The sequence below is a fragment of the Candoia aspera genome, chromosome 1 (assembly GCF_035149785.1).
Source record: "Candoia aspera isolate rCanAsp1 chromosome 1, rCanAsp1.hap2, whole genome shotgun sequence".
In the NCBI taxonomy this organism is placed as follows: domain Eukaryota; kingdom Metazoa; phylum Chordata; class Lepidosauria; order Squamata; family Boidae; genus Candoia; species Candoia aspera.
The window spans coordinates 213,508,289-213,527,937 of record NC_086153.1 but is presented as its reverse complement, the minus strand read 5'-3'; the positions used below and the strand labels follow the sequence as shown (position 1 = coordinate 213,527,937).

At 38.0% G+C, this 19,649-nt stretch overlaps 1 protein-coding gene across 1 annotated transcript in view; it reads right to left on the bottom strand.

The window, feature by feature from the left end:
- Positions 1 to 19,098, bottom strand: part of LYPD1 (LY6/PLAUR domain containing 1) — a 33,516-nt gene extending 14,418 nt beyond the window's left edge. Inside the window, exons 1-2 of the mRNA XM_063288710.1 lie at positions 18,230 to 19,098; positions 16,188 to 16,325 (exon numbers count right to left, since the gene is read on the bottom strand). Of these exons, the coding sequence (XP_063144780.1) occupies positions 16,188 to 16,325; positions 18,230 to 18,281 (190 nt within the window). The 5' untranslated portion in view covers positions 18,282 to 19,098. The remainder of the gene's footprint in view (positions 1 to 16,187; positions 16,326 to 18,229) is intronic.
- Between the last annotated feature and the right edge of the window lie 551 nt (positions 19,099 to 19,649).

The following is a 19,649-nucleotide window of genomic DNA, read 5'->3' as shown; positions in this document are numbered from 1 at the left end:
GTGACTTTTTAAAAAAATTCTGTAACTTGGAAAATTCTGAAGGAATCTGCACTAAATTTGACTACCTGGTGCTACCAGTTCATGTTTATCAAATTTCACTGAGCTAAAACATAAAGGTTTAATTATGAGCAACAGAAGGTTCAAAAATTAATGACATGTTAAATACAGGAACCAATATTCTCTTCAGTCTGTGTCCTCATAATGCAAAATCACAGGTCACTCTACCCCAATCTGGTGCCACGGAGATATATATATTGGATATCTAACTCCCCAAATTCTATAGGATTTATTCTGGACAATCACCACTGATTGTGTGGGCTGGAGCATCAGAAAACACACTGACATTTTCAGATTGAAGAAGGCTACTTTAGACTATTATCATTATTATAAGGGGAATTTAACTGAATTCTAGGCTCCATATCCATTCTTTTAATGAACTGGAAATTCTGTCCTAAAGAAACCCCTGTGCATATTTCATTTGCAATCATCGTTCTTCTGCATTGTTTCAATAATTTTGTTATGTATGTATTTATTAATACAATTTACTACCTGCATATTAGCTCACTGTAATTTGGATATCCCATTTTTTTGTGGGTTTGATATATACAATACTTAGTATTTCCCCTTTCTTTTTACCTATTTCACTGATGAAAGCCAGTTTGTTTGTTTATTTATCTATCAAATTTATCACCGCCCATCTCCCCCACAAGGAGGGACTCTGGGCAGTTCACAATAAAAAGTTTTGTTATAAACAATAAAAGTTTTGTTATAAAATGATGATAAAATGTTTCACAGTGAATGTATGCTTTCGGTATACAGATTTTTAATCTGTGTTTTATGAGATTAAATCTCACAAAGTAGTTACCACTCAAGTTATCTTCCAGCTGCCGAATGTGGAACTTTCATTATTAACAAGGCCCAACAAGCCACACAGAATCCCAGCATATGCAAGAGCAGCTGACAACATTCTACTTCCTTCCATTCTTTTTTGTCAATAATTTCTTGAGGCAGGTAATAAATTCTTTCTACTACCTTTTGGTAGAGTCCACAACAGAGTAGATATTTCAGGACTGTTGGACAAATATATATTTGTCAATATGCCTGGCAGCTAAGAAGTAAAATGCTTCATTATATAAAGCTGATTCCTTTTGATGTTGTTAAACAACCTTTTCCTCAAATAAAAGCTCCAACAGCAGAGTAATTCTCAAATAATTTTCTTCCCCAAAATACTTATACAATATAAATACCACCAAAGCAAATAAAACCAAAACAAAAAATTAAATGTTTCCCATGCATCTGTAGCACAAGCTTTGTTCTTGCATTTTGGGGCTAATATTTGCATGAATCATACAACAGTCTTAAGATTGAAAAGTCAGAACTACTTGGCTACAGCAGATGCTTCAAAACTGTCCCCACACTTTGGTCATTGGCTGTCTTGGCCATGCAAAGTCAAACCATCTGCTATACATTTACAGTAGTTTTTTAGCACGTCTATAGACAGATTATTAATTCATAATTATCTTTCTCATAACAATACACTTACATGATTTATGACTTTTCTCTCCGATGTTATTGTTTGCTCATAAAGACAAGGCTGAATACCCTTGTGCGTAAACCGATAAGGGCTTTTCACCTCATTTCTGATAACAGCCTTGTAAATGGGCCCATTTATCTTTCTTTTCCAACTTTCATCATTTTTTCTGTTCTTACAGAACTCTGAAAGTCCATTTGTTTTAAAGCACTTCATTTGATAAAGATATCTATCTGAGGCATACATTACCTATTATTTCCACCATATACTGTTTTCCTTACACTTTTAATCTATATTCTGTTTTCAAGTGTGTTGTCTACATTTCTTCTGGACTGCAAAATCTGCAGTGTGATTAGATTAGTTCAGGCATAAGAAAAGTGTGCAAGGACCTAGTGTTATCCTCATATAGCAACCTTCTTGCAAGTTGATGAGTTTTGACTGTAATTGCTTTTAAACAACTGTTCTCCTAAGTTGGTACCTTTGTTCTGCTAAACTTCTTTAAGTTTAAAATTGTGCACTCATTCAGTTTACAGAGTTCTTTATATGAAGAAACTGTTAACATCTCCACAATGAAGCGTCCTGTTTGGTCACCTTATCAATTCAGGTATTTTGATCCATTCATTTATATTAAGTATCTTAATATATCTGCATGTACCTCCTAGTTATTGGGGTATACTCAGAGGAACATGGGCATGCTTGGGGAACAATAGGATTTTGGTTGCACTTGTGGCAAACTGTCCAACAAGTTCCAAAATCTGATCGTTTTTGTAGTCTTATTCTTAGCAAGGAATGCTACTTAGGGCTGATGACCTTGTTTACTCTTGCTATATCTTATTAAAAAGTGTTATGTGAAAGCTTTAATTGACCTAAGCAATGGTGGGAAGCAGAGGTCAATATTTATAGATCCATCTTGTGGCAACTAGATTTAGTTAGATTTCTTATTCTTTTTTTCTCAGTTTCTGCATTTAATATGTTTTGTTCACTGCTACTTCTTCTGCAGCTTACATATTCTCTGAAAGGTACATACATATTTACATCAAACAGGCAAAAAGTAGAGCAAATTCTTACATAATGACAAGATACAATTTACAAGGCTATATTTATTTTTCAAATTTTATCAGCGCCAATCTCCCCTGAAGAATACCAATTCTCTAAATATCTACGTATTTTCTCTTGTTTTGAATATCTGGTGCTTCTTTGTTTAATCAACTACATTTGCCTCCATACCTGAGGTAATAACTCTGACAAAGGACGCTTAGTCATTTGAAAGTAAATGCTATAATATTCTCCAATGAAATTCAAAGTATATTAGCATTTGTGTGCAAAATATAGAACAATGTTTATCTTCAGCCACTAAAACTAAATAAATGAAGTTTCACTTAATAGCTAAATGCTTCTAATAACTTTCCAACCTATGCTAACCTATGTACAAAACCAGTAACTTACTAAATATTTTGTTTTTACAGGAAATATTTTGATTTGATAAAATACCTCATTCCCTCCAGGCAGAACTCTTAGGGTTGATTCAAAGTAATCTTATTGTTCATACATTGGTGACTACAGTGTTAAATTGCTGATTAAAGTATCAAATACTGTATGGAATAAATGAGAGACACACATCTTCATATGGGATATAAACAATGAATAAGCTCCACGCTGCAGTGGGATTTCTTTTTTTCCCAGTGGAGGGCTGTATTAAAAAATGTGAAATTCATTTCCTTTTATTTTGAAATGCTCCTAAAATATGCAATTAGTCATAATACATATTATTATAGATTAATTGATCTAACAGAGTTCTTCTCCCAAAACATTACAGGTAGTTCTCGCTTAACTGCCACAACTGGGACCAGCAACTCTGTCGCTAAGACTCATGACCTCACTTCCACCAGGGTTGTTAAATGAGACATCACATGACTGTGCCTTGTGATTTTACTGCCAGCTTCTCCATTGACTCTGCTTGCCAGAAACCAGCTGTGAAGTGTGCAAGTGGCAATCATGTGACTGCAGGATTCTGTAATGGTCATAAATGCTCACCGCTCACAAAGCGCCCAAATCTTGATCACATGACTGCAGGAACGCTGCGATGGTTGTACTGTAAGTGTGAGGACCAGTAGTAAAGTTTTCAGTGCTGTTGTAACTTTGAATGGTTGCTAAACAGGGCAGTCATTAAGTGAAGACTATCTGTACTTAATTCCATATGGTTGTGCTAGATACTACTTTTCCAAATTCTATAGCAAACCTAAGAAGAAATGTCATTCAGATTCATTTTTCTAGGCATGATTCTCCACTGTCTTTGGCTTGTCCCTCCAATGGAAGAAACTCTTATTTATATAAAGCAAAAGCATTTCTATTTTTGCACTTTTTCCCCTGGTGTCCTCCTTCCATCTGTCGATCTTCATACTTTTGAAAAGCCAGTTTCAATGGTGCATTGTAGGGGAAACTGCCTTCTACCCATGATTTGCTTCAGCTCTGCAGGGTTGGCCCAAGAAATTTTGCTGCCTGGGGTAAACACTAAATTATGCTCTTTACAGTAATATAAAAATATACATCACCCAGGATAAACTATTTCACACCTGAGCCAAAAAAAATCAAGTACACCTCTCACTCCCCCAATATGGAAACCTATCAAAATACCTGAAAAACCTGCCTATTATTCTGCCTTATGACAGGATGTCCAGGAAATGTAACTCAAATGCCTTTTTCCCCCTGCTTCTTTCCTTCTCCTGCACTGTCTGGAACCTGGGCATGGGAGGGGAAAATCCCAGTGACAGTTTAGCTCAATGGTGAAGGAGAGAGAGGGGCAGGGATACCGCAGTTCCTCATCTAGTATCAGTGGAGTAACAGCTTTCTCTTGTGAGCTGGAGTGGTTTAAGCCCAAATAACAGACAAAGAATTCAAGTGGGAATGATGAACGAGAAAAATCTTAAAACAGTAGCAATGGCACTTTCCCAAACTCTACAGCAGGCATTAAAAAAAAAAAAAGCCTTCCAAGAAATTAGCATCAAACACCCTCCAAACAACCACCCAGAGTTGCTGGGAGCCAGGCAGCATATTAATATTAATAATAATAATAATAATAATAATAATAATAATAATAATAATGGCAAAGGTGATTCTGGTCTACCATCTTCTCCCATTTCTTGGTTGAAGCAGCCTGAAACCTTGGGATGACATTTTATCTAAATTAGCACTAACAGTGGTTAATGCTAAATAGGATTGACCTCATTGCTAATTGGAAGTAATTCAAGTTTTTATGAAAAAGAAGCCTGGTTAGCCCCAGAACAGTTCTAATCTTACACTATAAAATAAATCATGCGACTGAGGTAGAATCCACAAGGGATACTGGAGGCTATCACAAACTCCTAAGCTTCAAGATGGGAAATATGATACTTGCAGAGGGCAGGCATAAATTCATGGCAGATCTTCCCTATATCATTGCAACCTCTGAAGATAGTAGCCTTCCAACATTATTTTCTGAGGGGTTGGGGAGGAGGCATCATGCTTCCAGGTCTTTTTGACAATGTCATTAGCAATAATAGAACTATAAAAATTCTGTCCCCTTGGTGCTTTGGGCTTAGAGGTAGATGAGAGCATTCAGATCCTTGCCCAAGGATCCAAGTAGTAAAGTGGAAATGATTGTTGCCATTCAGTCCACTTCTTCACAATAATATGCTTGGTCAGGAAAGAAGAGGGTAGTGCATATATCTCAGTAGGTCATTTGAAATGGTGATGAAATTTACTCATTTATATGTGAAACGTGAGCCACACTTTATTCACCTATAAGCTTAGAATTGTGAACTATTCAGAAAGCGGCCTTCGGGCACCATATTCTATCATCATATATACCTTTACAACAGAACCAAGAAATGGAAAAAGCATAAAAAGCTATTGTCCATATCCTGGTGAGAAATTAAAGTCACTCAGCCAGAAATGGCAACTTCCTTTACAATAATCCATCGTTTTGGGGGATGGGAGGTCATTTTTTGTTTTTGTTTTTTTAAAATCATAAACTACTTCAAGTCCACTTCTAGCTTAACCACTATTTTACTGTTTTTAAAAGTACTAAAAAGGCAATTTATTTCAAGTTCTCCATGGATTCATCTTACCAAATGCATTTAATTTAGCTCATCTCCTGCATCCTTTGTAGTGTTACAGGCAACCATAAGATGGGAAGCAATTTATTAATAACAGAACATGCCCTACAGCTTTCACATCTGAAAACACTTCCTGAATGGTAGGATACCTGGGGCTCTGAATTTACAGCATATAGTGAAAGTTAATAATATATACCATAATTCTTTTATTCCCATACAGTCTCTCAGCAGCAGAAAGAAGTTAAGTGCTTTAGATAGGAGACAGAAAATGTCCATGACTTCATCCTCCCTTAACAAAGTTAATTGGGACCAGAAACTCCATCATTAAGCAATGTGGTCATAAGTTGAAAAACCACATGACTTAGCAACAGCAGTTCCAGTTGCTGTTGTTAAGGGGGACTGTGCAGGTCATTAAGCGAGGACCTCACGTGACTGTGACTTGCAACTTCCTACTGGCTTCCCCATTGACTCTGTAAATTGCAATCATGAACCATGGGATGCTGCAACATTGTAATCACAGGTGGGTGCTGAACGCCCAGATCACAATCACATGACTGCAGAGACACTGTGATGGCAGTAAGTATGAGGACCGGTCATAACTAACATTCATTCAGCACTGTCTTAAGTTCAAATGATTGCTGAACGAGTGGTCATTAAACAAGGACCACCTGTATGCAGGTTTTTGTTGAGGGGAAACACTGGAGAAGGAAATGTTACGTATGCTTCCTGGAAGACAGGTGGGAGATCAATCAAATAAGTAAACACCTCATCACAGCTGAGTATGATGAGGCAAAGGAAACAGAGCACCTTAGCAGTTATGTCCTAGAATCTGGGATTGGAATAGCCTCCTAAAAGTTGGAGGTTAGGAACCAAAAGAAAACAAAACAATATTTTAATGCAGTTAGCTTTCTCTGATTAGGATATATTTCATTTGTTGTTGTTGTTGTTGTTTAGGCTTTGGGCCTTGTTTCCACAGCAGCAAATTCCAGTTAGCTCTCAATATTACTTTACATTTTTAGTGGCACTGTCAACAGTATGATTGTGGCTTTTTTAATGTCCTTCAAATTTACTCTGATAAATATAATAACCAGATGGTGGGCTTTTTGCTCCTAGTTTGGTGAGACCCAGGTTCTTAAGAGATTGGTGGAGTTTAAGATACAAAACCATAGAAATAAGGCTAAACTTAATGCAACAGCTATAAATAAAAGTGAGAGATTATTATTAGGTAGATTTATATCCCAACTTTTACTGACAACTCAAGGTGGTTTACATAGGTATCTCCATTTTTTTTATCTCAACAGCAACCTTATCGGTTGGGCTGAAAGTGACGGTACCAGGGAGTTTTCATGACTGAGGTTGGACTTGGAACAGGTTCTGCTTCAAAACTGCACCCACTATATCACATTGGTTCTCCTGATAGATCAGCCAACTGCTTAGGTGAACTTGTAAAGATTCATTTCTTTTTAGCTACTGATTATTATAAGTATATCTGGACAACTTTAGACATGGCATTAATTATTCTGCAGTTTATCATGTTTCCTAACACAATAGTTCTAGTTGACTAACATATTGTCTGAAGGACATAATTGGTCATGCTTTATTTGCATTGGAGCACTTTACACAACTTGAAAATGGTGGGTTAAAACTAACCAAATTTAGAATATATTATTTACATATTGAAAGAATAAATTCAGTTGAGTTTAATGACAGAAAGGGAATTCAGCCATATAGCCTGTTTTCCCCAACATGGTGTCTGGAACCTCAAATTTACCCACAAGACCTGCCAAACTCCTTAACTCACTGGACTTTTTACATTAAAATAAAGCATTTTATTATTATTTTTTAAGGAAGTAAGCACACCATCCTTCATCACTGTCTTTATTTTCAAGAATGCTTTTAGGTCACAGAACTTTTTTAAGACCATACAAACAATGGACCACCACAACCTAGTGCTTTATTTGAATGCCAATCTCTTTTAGTTAGAGCGGTGTTTTTCAACCTTGGCAACTTCAAGATATGTGGACTTTTACTCCCAGAATTCCCCAGCCAGCATGGGGAAATGGCTCGCTGTGGAATTCTGGCAGTTGAAGTCCACATATCTTGAAGTTGCCAAGGTTGAGAAACACTGAGTTAGAAGATTTACTTCTGGAAAACTGCTGATCAATGTTGCCTGGAAGGAAAACCGAAAACTCTGTGGTTGTCTGGAACAATTTGTTCCTGGAATGGTAGGTTTTGCATGTACCTTATGTGGAGTTTTTTAATTCTTCTGATTTTTAAGGTAAAATAATGTATCGTTATAAGATGAACCAAATTTATAAAAATGGCACTGAAAGATAGTTTGATGAATTGAAGAATATAGTCTTAAAACCACACTATCAATGTTTAGAAACATTTTTTTCTAAAAGCAATCTATTTAAATCCCTTGAGGTAGGATATTATCTCTTTCTCCACATTCATATGATATAGGTAATTGTTTTTATGGTCACTAGTAAATTCTGACAAATCCTCAATAGGTAAGGTTTGCAATCCATGGTGGACTGAAGGAAAATGTTTTATATTGATGACAACTGTTAATTTCCACTAAGTGATTTTTCTGAAGCTGTTTCTTTTAATAAAACATAATTAACATATATGACCCTGAGAGAAAAAATGCTTTTCTCTCGAAACTATCATTTAACATAATGTCCAAATGTTGCCATTAAGCTTAAGTTCTTTGCCTTTATCAGGTTTATCATTCCACTAACACAGAGCAATTTTTGTACTGTTAATAACTACTTTGAAATACAATCTCTGAAATCAAATGATCAAACTCATCTTCAAAGTTCAGTATCAATTAAAGATTTTTTACTATTATTAAAATACACAATTCTAAATAAACTTTTCTGAGTAAATCCCATTTTGATTCAAGCTGAGTCACAGTATATCTAATCATAATATATCTGATTAGAATTACAATATACACGTGCAATCTATCCCAAATCAATATGCTAATATATTTATGGTATTTTTATGGCTGTGATGCTTTGAAAATGATTCAGAAGAAGTGCTTCAAACTTTGCACAAGCACGGCAGCTCTCTGCTGTTCATTAAAGCAGCCATGTTTTCCCCCTTCAGGTTCTGTATGAGTCTGCAAAATAAGATGGCTGCTTCAGTGAATTGAATTATTAATGCTAATGTGACTTTTAAAGCAGTCACATCTTTTTTTTTAACCTCATGAGGTAGTCTGAAAAAAAAAACTAGACAACATCAGAGAGATGCTGTGTTTTATGCATTCCAAAGGATTTCTTCAGAATAACTGTCAAAGTATGTACAATCCAAGGTTTTTTGGATGGTGGGTGGCATGTTTTCCAAAGGAAAGAAATATTTACGCTTTTAAAATTGCTGTGACAGGATTTTAATTCATAATCTCCTGGCCTTCTAGTTCATAACTCTGACGTACACATGGGTATGCCTTCTTTAAACAAAGCTGGTATGGGAATCAAAGAACAGAGGCACCATTTCAGCTTAAGCTCTGCTGCACAATATCCTCATACTAGAAATAAGCAACCCGATGCCATGCTGTTCAACATGGCTGAGGACACTTCTCTTGCTGCCATCCAGTTCCCATCCCTTTAACTTGGTTTCTAAAGATTGTTAACAGCATTTTGTTAAGCTTAAGTGAGGAATTGGCACGTTGCAAGATAAAGCACTAGCTTTCAGCATCAAGTTTATTTTCCACGTATCTGGCATGTTAGCAGATAAAATGTTAGCTGACTGCAGTCTAACACTTTGTTTTGAAATGTCCTCAACTACACACACAGACACACACGAAGGCAGACTTCCCCCAGTGTGGCAAGTAATGTCAGTAGTTCACCTTCTAGTAAACAGGTCTCAAATTCATGGCCTGTGTGCCACAAGTGTCCTTCCAAGTCATTTTCAGTGGCCTACAACAGTGCTTTGAGTAGTTCAGGGCAGGGCAGTAAAGGGCACTTTGCTCCTGCACATGGCAAGAAAAAGGCTGCTGGAGGCAGGGTGGTGGCTTGCCAGTCTCAGCCAGTACCAGCCCTCCTTTGGGCTGGCAGAGGTCATGGTGCCACGCCCAGGCAAGGCACACACTGCTTTCCTGGTCCTGCATTGGCATGCTTTCACGGCTGGAGCTGGGATCTGCTTCCTTAACACAGCTCCTCTCTGCTGTGTTGTGGCTTTGGAGTGTCAAGATGGTGCCACGCCCCCCAGCAAAGAAGTGGGCTGGAGAATGGCTGCACTCCTGTTTCTCTTTTGGGGCACTATCGTAGCCAGGATCTGCCTTTAATCGGGGGTGGGGCTCCCTTTTGCAGTACAGCTTTGCTCTCTGAGACATCTGTTTGGTGACATGCTGTGGCACTCTTCCTTTTTGGCACACTGGAGACCTCTGTGGCTGGGCATGTGGAACTTCAGTACTGCAGCCCTCATCAGGCTAGTCCTCATCAGGTGCTTGTGGCAATTTGAGCTTGAGACCTATTTTAGTACATGGATGGTTTGTGACTGACCATACCCAGATTATGAGAGCTACCTACCTACCATGTTCTCAGAATTCTATGTGCATAACTTGACCACAGATGATTGCCTATCCCTGCTTTATATCTGTATCAATGTGCATGAATAGTCTATAAATTAAAACTTACAGTAAATGCCTAAAAATGTCCAGTTTTGTAAAAAACCTTGAAATTTTTGGGGGAAATTAAGACGGAAACATACAAAATTAAGATATATGAAATCAGTCAGGACTGAAATTGTAGGAGGTGAGCTATGTTAGTCTATGTAGCCCAAAATCAGGAGTCCGACAGCACCTTTCCAGACTACGAAGACATAAGCTTTGCGAAGCACAGCTCACTACAGCTTCCTTTCGATTCTAGGACTAAAAAGAGTCAACTGTAAATAATTCCTTGACAGGCATACAACATGTCACCCCCTAATTTTACATCTCTCTCTATGGCTTTCCCTCACTGCTTGTATTCTTGGCACTTCTGTTGTTTGACCTAACTGTCACTACATCATTCAAGAATTTCTGACTTATACCCCTCTGGTCAAATCTTGACTGTTTGAAGTCAACCTTAATTTTAAAAAACACATTTTTGATCCTCAAGTTTAGCTACCAAAGTTCCCATCTCCATTTCATTTGGAGAGAAACCTGTGAGGCATAGTAGTTCATACAATTCATGCATGAATACCATTTCATTAGTATCTGGGACTTGCATAAGTGCATAAATGGATTCATCTGAATCACTGTTTGCTTGTTTGTTGGGGGAGACACACCAGAGTCATCTGCTGCGTTCTGTAAGACTTGCATATGCAAACCACTGCCTGACATGCAATCCTTATGTTATGCTCACAGATCAGGTTCACTTTATATGTGATCAGAAAGACCTTAAGTTTGATTCATCTCCCCTGAGAAGACTTGCCGGTATTCCTATCATGGTAAAGCTTATTTTTCTTCCCAAAGGAATAACTGCAGAAATGAAAAGACAGTTCTTTTCTGCACAATTTTCATACATAGTAGGTCAACAACAGGGCTGCATCCAACTGACATCCTTCCATTGATGGACAGCTGGTTGAATAAAGAGACCACCAAAATGGGGGGATGGTTCTCAGCAGTCCCAACTCCCTTTCAGTCTTGTGCACTTTATCCCCCACTATTTTGAAAGGCTCTGATATAGTTTTGGGGGCTTCAGGGGAGAGTGCATGTTACTGAAAAATACTTCCCTGTTCCTCTAATTCAATTATATTGTATCTTATCAGTACCGTGGATTCAGTAATCAACATACGATCAACAAAGCCTGGTTTAGTACTGCTGGAAGCTTCAGTAAGCTTTAGAATAATGAATGTTGTTTAGAGATAATTTTTAATAATGTTAGCATACTTAACCTGCTTTCATCCAGTTATTTGGCAATTGTTTTTCTCCACTACCATCTCCCTGATACATCCTGAGAATTTTCTGAGGCCTTCTTTCTTCAGCGGAGATGACTAATAAACCCAAGAGTACCCCATGAAGGGAAAGGCTAAAAATTCAATTATAGTGTGTAATTCCAGCATTAAGACACTCGGAATACCAGATGCGATCTATTACCTACAGAGTTGGACAATGCCATCCCTAAAAGGGTACTGTAGTTTAAAAAACTTGAAACACACTGAGGGAGCCTCTTGTATGGAAATTCTAAACTTGGTAGCTGGAGTATTGCATAACTTGTTATAGATTCATAGAGTGCACAATGTTGAATGATGGCTTTTATAAAGTGTTTGGAATAGAGGCTGTATGATAAATTCACTATATTGTATAATTTGGCTTCTACACAATACTGATCGCTACAATATCTAAACCAATAATATTTTTCTGAGGTCAAAATAGCACAATTAACAAGATAGGAGAGCTATTACTTCTACCTTTGATCTTCTGGGTAGTATGTTTCTTGGTCTAATCTATTCTTAAGAGGAATCCAGTGATATGTTTTTTGTCAGTAAATATATTTATGGAAGGGAAGGGGAAAAATCTTGATGTCCTCAGTTTTATCTTAAAATCTTCCGAGAAGTGGTCCAGAGCAGGTACTGAGAACAGGTGGTAGGATAAAGCAGAGAGGGAAAGTCCTGTTATCTTGGTGGAAATCTCCTAAAGCAGCACTGCATTCAATTCTTAGATTTTAGATAACAAGAACTAGAATTTTGCATAAATATATGGTTCAGTTTAATCTAAGTTCAGATACATGAAAGAATCTAGTTCAGAAAAGAAACATTCTTCTTTAATTTCTACCACCATAGGAAAAGGGGATTTAATATGCTGTTTTAGCTTTTCTTAAAGCTATATGAACTAACTTTGGTAAAAAAAAAAAAAAATCTGTAGAGCTATCATTATTCAATTTAATGAATACCAACAGACTTTTAAGAAGAGAATTACATTATTGCTACTAATATAGCTTAATATTAAAAAAAGTATTCTTTCTGTTATGAAGGAAACATATATGAACTTGCTACATGAAGTGGTTTGGGGCATTTTGTTACCGATCTGGACATAAATGTGGTCTTAGAATGTTGCATTTCATATCTAAGTAAGGTTTACGAAAATAAATGTGCTGCATATAAACTGAAAATCTATTTGAATAAGAACAGATTTTGTTTAGTTTATAAAAATTAGAATTTAGTTCTCTAAACTACTAAAATTGGGAAAATGCAATTACAATGTTACAAATTCTTTTATTATATACACTGAGGTAAAAATTCAGATGTAGTGGCTTCCTTATATAACGAAAATCAGTACTGAGATCTTTAGCACTAAGCAAATGTAAAGGTAAGTTGAATTAGAAAATGATGTGTTAAATACTGAACTGTGAGTTAAAGTATAAGAACGTGATACTTTATTTTGCACATATTTTAAGTCTAAACAAATTCAGTATTATCCTAAGTAAAACCCATATAAATTCTATTTGTTTATTCTGAAACAAGTCCTCTGGGTTCAATGTATTTACAACCAGTTAAATGTGTAAACGTGTCCAGCAAACATCATTTTACCCCACAGTAGTTCTTTTGAAATCTAATCACTTTTCTATTACTCATAATTCTGCCAAATTCTGTGCAGCAGTATATAAAATGCGATAGGAATTGATATCTAGTAAATGTTAATTGGGCTAGAAACATGCTACATTTTTGTTTTGATCTTAGCACATGATTTTGTTATTGTAAACTTTTTAAAAAGTTGATAGCTAATATTTTAATTTGATTAAACATTATCCCAGTTTAGGATTAGAGCAAGGCCAGGTTATTTAATTTATTTAAGCTAAATGAGTTTTAGTAAACATTGAAGCAACTCAAAGTTCTAAACATAAAATATTTCTTTATGTATAGTTATTAATTCTACATAACTTAGCCTTATTATTTTATTGTAGAAAAGTTTTAATAAATAGATTTTAAACTTATACAATTATTTACTTGGAGATTTTATAGTTATTTTATGGTATACATATTCAAGGTTGTTAATACCTAGTATTACAAATACAGAATTACTGGATTCTTTTTGTTTTGTCTATTTTACTTTTTATGCTGGTCAAAAACTGAAAGAAATAAACTTAACTGAAGATTAATGGTTACTCTCTTATAAGTGATCTGAATCCTGAAGACTTCCATATCAAATGAAGGCCAAATGTTGATCATTTAGCTAGTCCAAATTAACTAAATGGAAGTTCAATCCTACTGATTTACATGGATTTTCTTCAAGTAAATGTACTAAATACTGTGCTAAATACTACAACCTTCCTCTTACTGACTTTAATAGGACTAAAATGGTTTAAAATCAGAATAGATTGGTTTCTCCTGCTGGTTTGCTGAAAACTAAGTCATCTTTAGTTCAGATTAGAGTATATAACTGTAGTAGAATTTTAATTGGTCAAAGAATGTCTAACGTTAAAAGGAGGAATTTGTACTGATTATTTTAAAATACCTCATTTAAAATAATATTGTATGAAATAAAGTTGTACAATATAATGTTTAGAAGTTCTAATGTTAAATGAAGCACTATTGTTATAATTTGGTAGAAAATTCAGTTTGGTAAACCCAAAGGAAAAAAGAAATCAATGATGTTCCCTTTTTATGGAAACCATTACAAATAAATTTCACTAGAGTAGGAAAGACACACGATTTTCATTCTAAAAGTTTTAAAGGCCAGTTTAGAATAGTTCTAACTTTGAAATTAATATTGTCATGGTAACTTTGGTAGCTTGAAAATCCAGTTGTAAATCTTATTTTTAAAAAGTGGAAGAATGTAGTTTTCCAAAAAGGTTTAAGCAACCCATTTCAAAATAAAGGAGTTCTGCTGACACACTTTTTATACCTTGATAACTTTCAGCTTAAAATATTATTCATATGGTTCCTGGAAAGTTGTTAGAATTTTAAATTGTAACTTGAGGTAAAACTGTAACTTGACGTAAAATATTGTGGTCCAAAAGAGCAATGTTACAAATGATATAATGAAAAGTAGGATTTCAACATTTCAACTGGGATTTGTTTGTAAAGGCCTTTTAGGCCATTTCAGAGTCATCTTTCTTTTTAATTAATTGTCTTTGGATCAAAATGTGTATTTCAGATACCTGTCTAAACTTGATGTAAATTCTAAGAGTACAATTTTCATAAAATTCCATACAGATGGATAATACAAGGACAGTAAAAAGATTAAGAAAAAAATCATTCTGAAACATTGTGCTTTGTGAGGATTTGTCCATTCATTTTCAGAGAGTACAAACATGCCTTGACCTCCGTCTCATTCTTTGGAACAAGTCAAATCTCAGTTGCACGCCCTGATGAAATGCAATTGTCCTGCCTATACAGTAGTCCACACTGCACTTTGCATCTCCTGGCATGGCAACGCCCTTTCGTCTTCACAAGTTAAGAAGAAAATATTATGAAGAGCAAATGTAAAATCTAGTGATTGGTATCATGGCATTGTAGTTCAGGAAAATCTTGCCTTTATTGCAATATATCATTGGTTAATCACTGTGATATTTTTAAAAGGAACAACTCTAAATCCTACAATTCTATTTCTTTCTTTCATTATCAGATTGATACTAGCCAAACTATCATGCATATGAATCCATTCCTAGAGCAATAAGCATAAACAAATTACTTGGCAACTATATTTTAGGCTTCCATTCTGATATTCTTCTCCAAGGTCAGTCATACAGAGTATTCTCCATGTATACTATAATCTTGCTTTAATAAACCTAATATCATTTTGGAAGTTCAAATGAGATTGCAGGAATGATGAAGGAGTTACATTTTGACTTTTATATATATTTGCTACCCTTGGAAAGAAGAAGAACTATTATTTAATCAGCTTGTTTCTTCCAAATTTACAATTTAATCCAAAAACTATCTGATACAGATACCATGTTAAACTGAATCAAAGGAGTTTGGTCTATCTTGAGATCAATTTTTTAAAAAAATTAATCTTCCCTGTTACTTCATCTGATGTACAGAAAGTTCAAATATTTTATCCATTATTTCTGTGAAATTGTGTGCACTCTGCCTTAAATTTGTTACATGAAAAGTATATAAACTTTTGGAACTTGATATGCAATTCTAAAGTAAATTTCTCTTTTTTGTACATTATAATCACATTTCTTAATCTCATTTTAATTACTACCATAATTTCCATATCTATTTCCTGTCATGATCAAACATCAGGGTTCCTGAATTGCCAGAGTAAATAAAAAGAGCTACTAATTCAGTACATTTTCTTCTAACACAGCGGAGAAGGCTTTGTAATTAACTGTAATGAGATTAGATGAACTTGTTATTCCTTTTCTAGTATTTTAAACAGGCCTAAATTTTTGATTGTTTTACTGCAGTAAACTTAGCATTTTCAATTTAAAGTAAACTTCAACATTATTATTACCCCAGTAATACACATTAGAAGAAGTGAAAAGCATAATATATATTCAGATCAAATTACATTATGAAGATATGCTTGAATTCTCTAAGTAACCAAATTAAGATGGAAAAGAAAATGCAAAGAGGAGAGTAGACAGTCCATAGTAAGTGATAATTAGCACAATTGATCTTACCTGAACTTTTTTCCATTACTTCCTTCTGACACATGTCTTGGACATTCACAGTACAGTTCACAATGAACTCTGGGGACGAGCAGTCATTATTTAGCTGAAATTCCTCACACTGATAACACTGTATTTGCAAAGCAAATCCTGAAATAGAAAGTTTCATAGATAGATAGATAGCATAAGTTTTAACACACTCTAATGCTACATTACAATACACCCTACTTGGTTATCCTTCTGGGTAAATGCTTAAGATTGTATGGGTTGTCAAGTTTTCCTCCCCCTTTTTTTTAAAATATTGCTGGCTTTTGCCTCCTATGCCTATATTTCAGTGCCTCCCTCATTGCCCCTGATTCTTCTATTTGGCGCTGGCCCTATCCCCTTCAGTTAAGGCCTTGGTGTTTTGCAAACATTGATCACATACAGAACAGAAGCCCAAATGTGATTTGTTCACCAATTATTCTTGGTTCTAAGTTTTCAAAACCTCCTGGTAGCATCAGCCTAAATTGCATCCAGCAGGGGGCAGAATGAACAATAAGGACATGTAAGAAATTTGATTTGTTTTGCTCACCAATTCTTCTCTCCTTCTTTAAGTGTTTTTTCAAAGCATCATGCTTTTAAAAAGCAAACAAATGATGCTGGGAGCAGAGTGGACCTGGGAGCAACATTCCTAGTATATGTGCTCCAGCTCCAGAGCTTTTCTGTGCAAAAGGGTTTACTTAACTACTAATTAATTGCAAATGATTTAATTACTATTTTGCCATGCACAATTACAGCTGCAAAGCATCCTCAGTTCACCTCTTTTATCATGTAAACAAGGTCCTTCTGGAAGTTAAAGTGAGGGCAAGGAGAGAGCTTAGTAGATTTACTATTTTTTGGATCTGTGCCTGAGCAATGAATCAAGTACCTGTACTTGCCGGGAGGACTGGGTTGTTGAACAAAAAGATCGGAAGCAAACGAGGGAGGGCTACCACCTATTAATCCCGTTTTCAAGAGATACCCAAGGCTGCATTAGGGTAGCTCCTGAAGAGAAAAGAAAGATCGACTCGGGCTAAAGGGCGACTTGCTATAAATCAGTTGTCTGGTTCACCCGTAGGGATCTGGGCTTGTGTGAACAGAAGATCCTAACCGGAGAAGATCAGGACTCAACCTTGTCTCGGCTACTCATTAAATTGGAGGGGTGCTTCAGGCTCATTTCTCAAATGAGTTTGCCCGACTTGAACGGGTGGTGGTGGTGGTGGTGGTGGTGGTGGTGGTGGGGGTGGTGGTGGGGGGGGCGGGAAGGAAGGGGCGAGGAATCCAAAATCCATTCCCAGGATATTAAGATAAATATTCCAAGCATTATTAATAACACGCTCCCTAGGCTACTTGGAACTAGAGTTCGTCCTCCCGTTTCATTTTAGGAGAGGCGGGCAGATGGGCTCTTAGGAGGACTGCAAAGAGGCAGCTGCTGTCAGTGACAACTCGCCGCCCCGCTCGCCTCTTCTTCCCTACGAATCGGGGTCGCAGAGAACTGGGGCGGGTGGCGGCGGCGGCGCATTGCAAGCTGGCTGAAGTTGAGCCGCCCGTCTGGCAACGTGGGTCTCGAGACAAGCAAAAGCTGTGGGCTGTTTTCCGGAAAGAGGGGAGGGGGACGACTGCCATCTGGCCCTGAAGCGCTGCCCTCATGCATTCCTAGCCGGGGTGGGGGGGCTGTAATTAAACAAAATCCTAAGTGGAACAGCTCTCCGTGTTGAGAGAAAAAACAAACACCTTACTGGCCATCGCGCTCTTTCTGCTAGGTGGAAACAACTGTCAGGATGCGACCCGCGCATTCATCCGGCGAGCTGCTGCTGCCAGTGGCTCAAACTAGCAGGCGAGTCAGGCTGCAGCCAAGCGGCTGGGGAAGAGCCGCTGTTGTCGTCGTCGTCGTCGCCTTGTTGGTGGCTCGGAGGGGAACGCGCGAACTTCGCCAGGTAGTCCCTGGATCTGCGGGCGCCCTGCCTGCGGAAGGCGAAGCCTGACGCGTGAAGGGTGGAGAGAGGGACCAGCCCGTCCCCTCGCGCGCTTACCTGGTGCCAGCAACAATCCCCAGAAAGTTGTCGTCACGGCGAGGAGCCACATCCTCCTGGAGCCGTCGGAGGTGGCGGCTGGCGGGCGGGCACCGGGCAAGGAAGTCGCGCGATCTCAGCAAGAGCCCCAGTCGGGCGAAGGTCGGGGAGCGGAGCACCTCTGCTTTGATGGACTGGCGCTGCTGCAGCCGCTGCGGAGAGGAGCTCCGAGGGCAGCAAGCGACGCCTGAGCCCGCATCGCCAACCTGGCCGGGCTCCTTGCTTTCCTGCTTGAGCTCCCTCCAGCGTCGCCGGAGTTAAGAGACTGAAACTACCACGGAAGATGCCGAGCCAAGAAAAGGAGAGCGAAGGAAGCGCGAGAGAGACCCCCCTCGCGTAACCGCCTCCCTTTTCATCGGGCCACGTGATCCCTTCTCCCGTCCCTTATTTTCTGGGGCGGGGAGAGGAAAGAAACTTTATGGAAAGAGGTGGAAGCCGTCACGCTCCGGCACAGACGGCGCTTCGCCTCAAGATACCTTCTTGGAGCAGCGAGAGAGGGAGACCAGACCGACCTTCCCTTGGTCCCACCATTGAATTTCCTCCTCGCCAGGAAGGCTTGGTACGCCCCAGCTTATGAATATGAGGAAAAGCAGAGACTAATTTAACAGCCAGCAACGGAGTAAGGGCACAAATAAAGTCTCTCTCGGCTTCTGGTGATATGATGGATACGTCCTGCCTTAGTAACAATATGGAAGTGGTGCTTTTTTCCACTTTCCGGTTTAGACTCCCACCCTGGGATTACTTAGAGGTCTCCCATCCAAACACCAATTAGGTCCAACGCTTCTTAGTTTATCAGGGTCAGCAAAATCACCCACATGGTATTTAAATTTATTATTTTAATTATTTTAAAATAATTTTAAATGCCTGATTATTTCTTTATATTCTGTCAAGCCCCATCCCTGCGCGCGCACTCACACTTGCTCGCTTTCTGACACGTTCATTCACCCCTTCTCTATTCGACCTTTTTCCTTCATGTGTGCGCATGCGCTTCATAATCTAAGCGCCTTTTGCTTGAAAAATTACAACAGGCGTGATTACGAGAGGATTAATTACCGCTGCACTCAATCAGCTGCTTACAAGTGATTCTTGCCATCAAGGCGGGCAAGGATTAGCTTTCCTCGTCCGTTCCGACTGCTTTAAGGGAGATGGGGATGGGGTATGCTTGCGCAGGAGTGCTTTACTTATTCTCAGTAGCGAAAGCGCTTAGGGTCCAACCTGTGAAACGCACCTCACTTGGGTCTCTTGTTCAGTAAACGAGCCGTTCGCTCCTTCGACTATCCGGAGGATCTCATCTCCGCCCGCCCACTTCCCCTGCTCACTTTCCCATTCGTGTAGGAGCGGAAAACCCTGGGAGACCACCCTGTGCTTCCCTCCTCTCTTT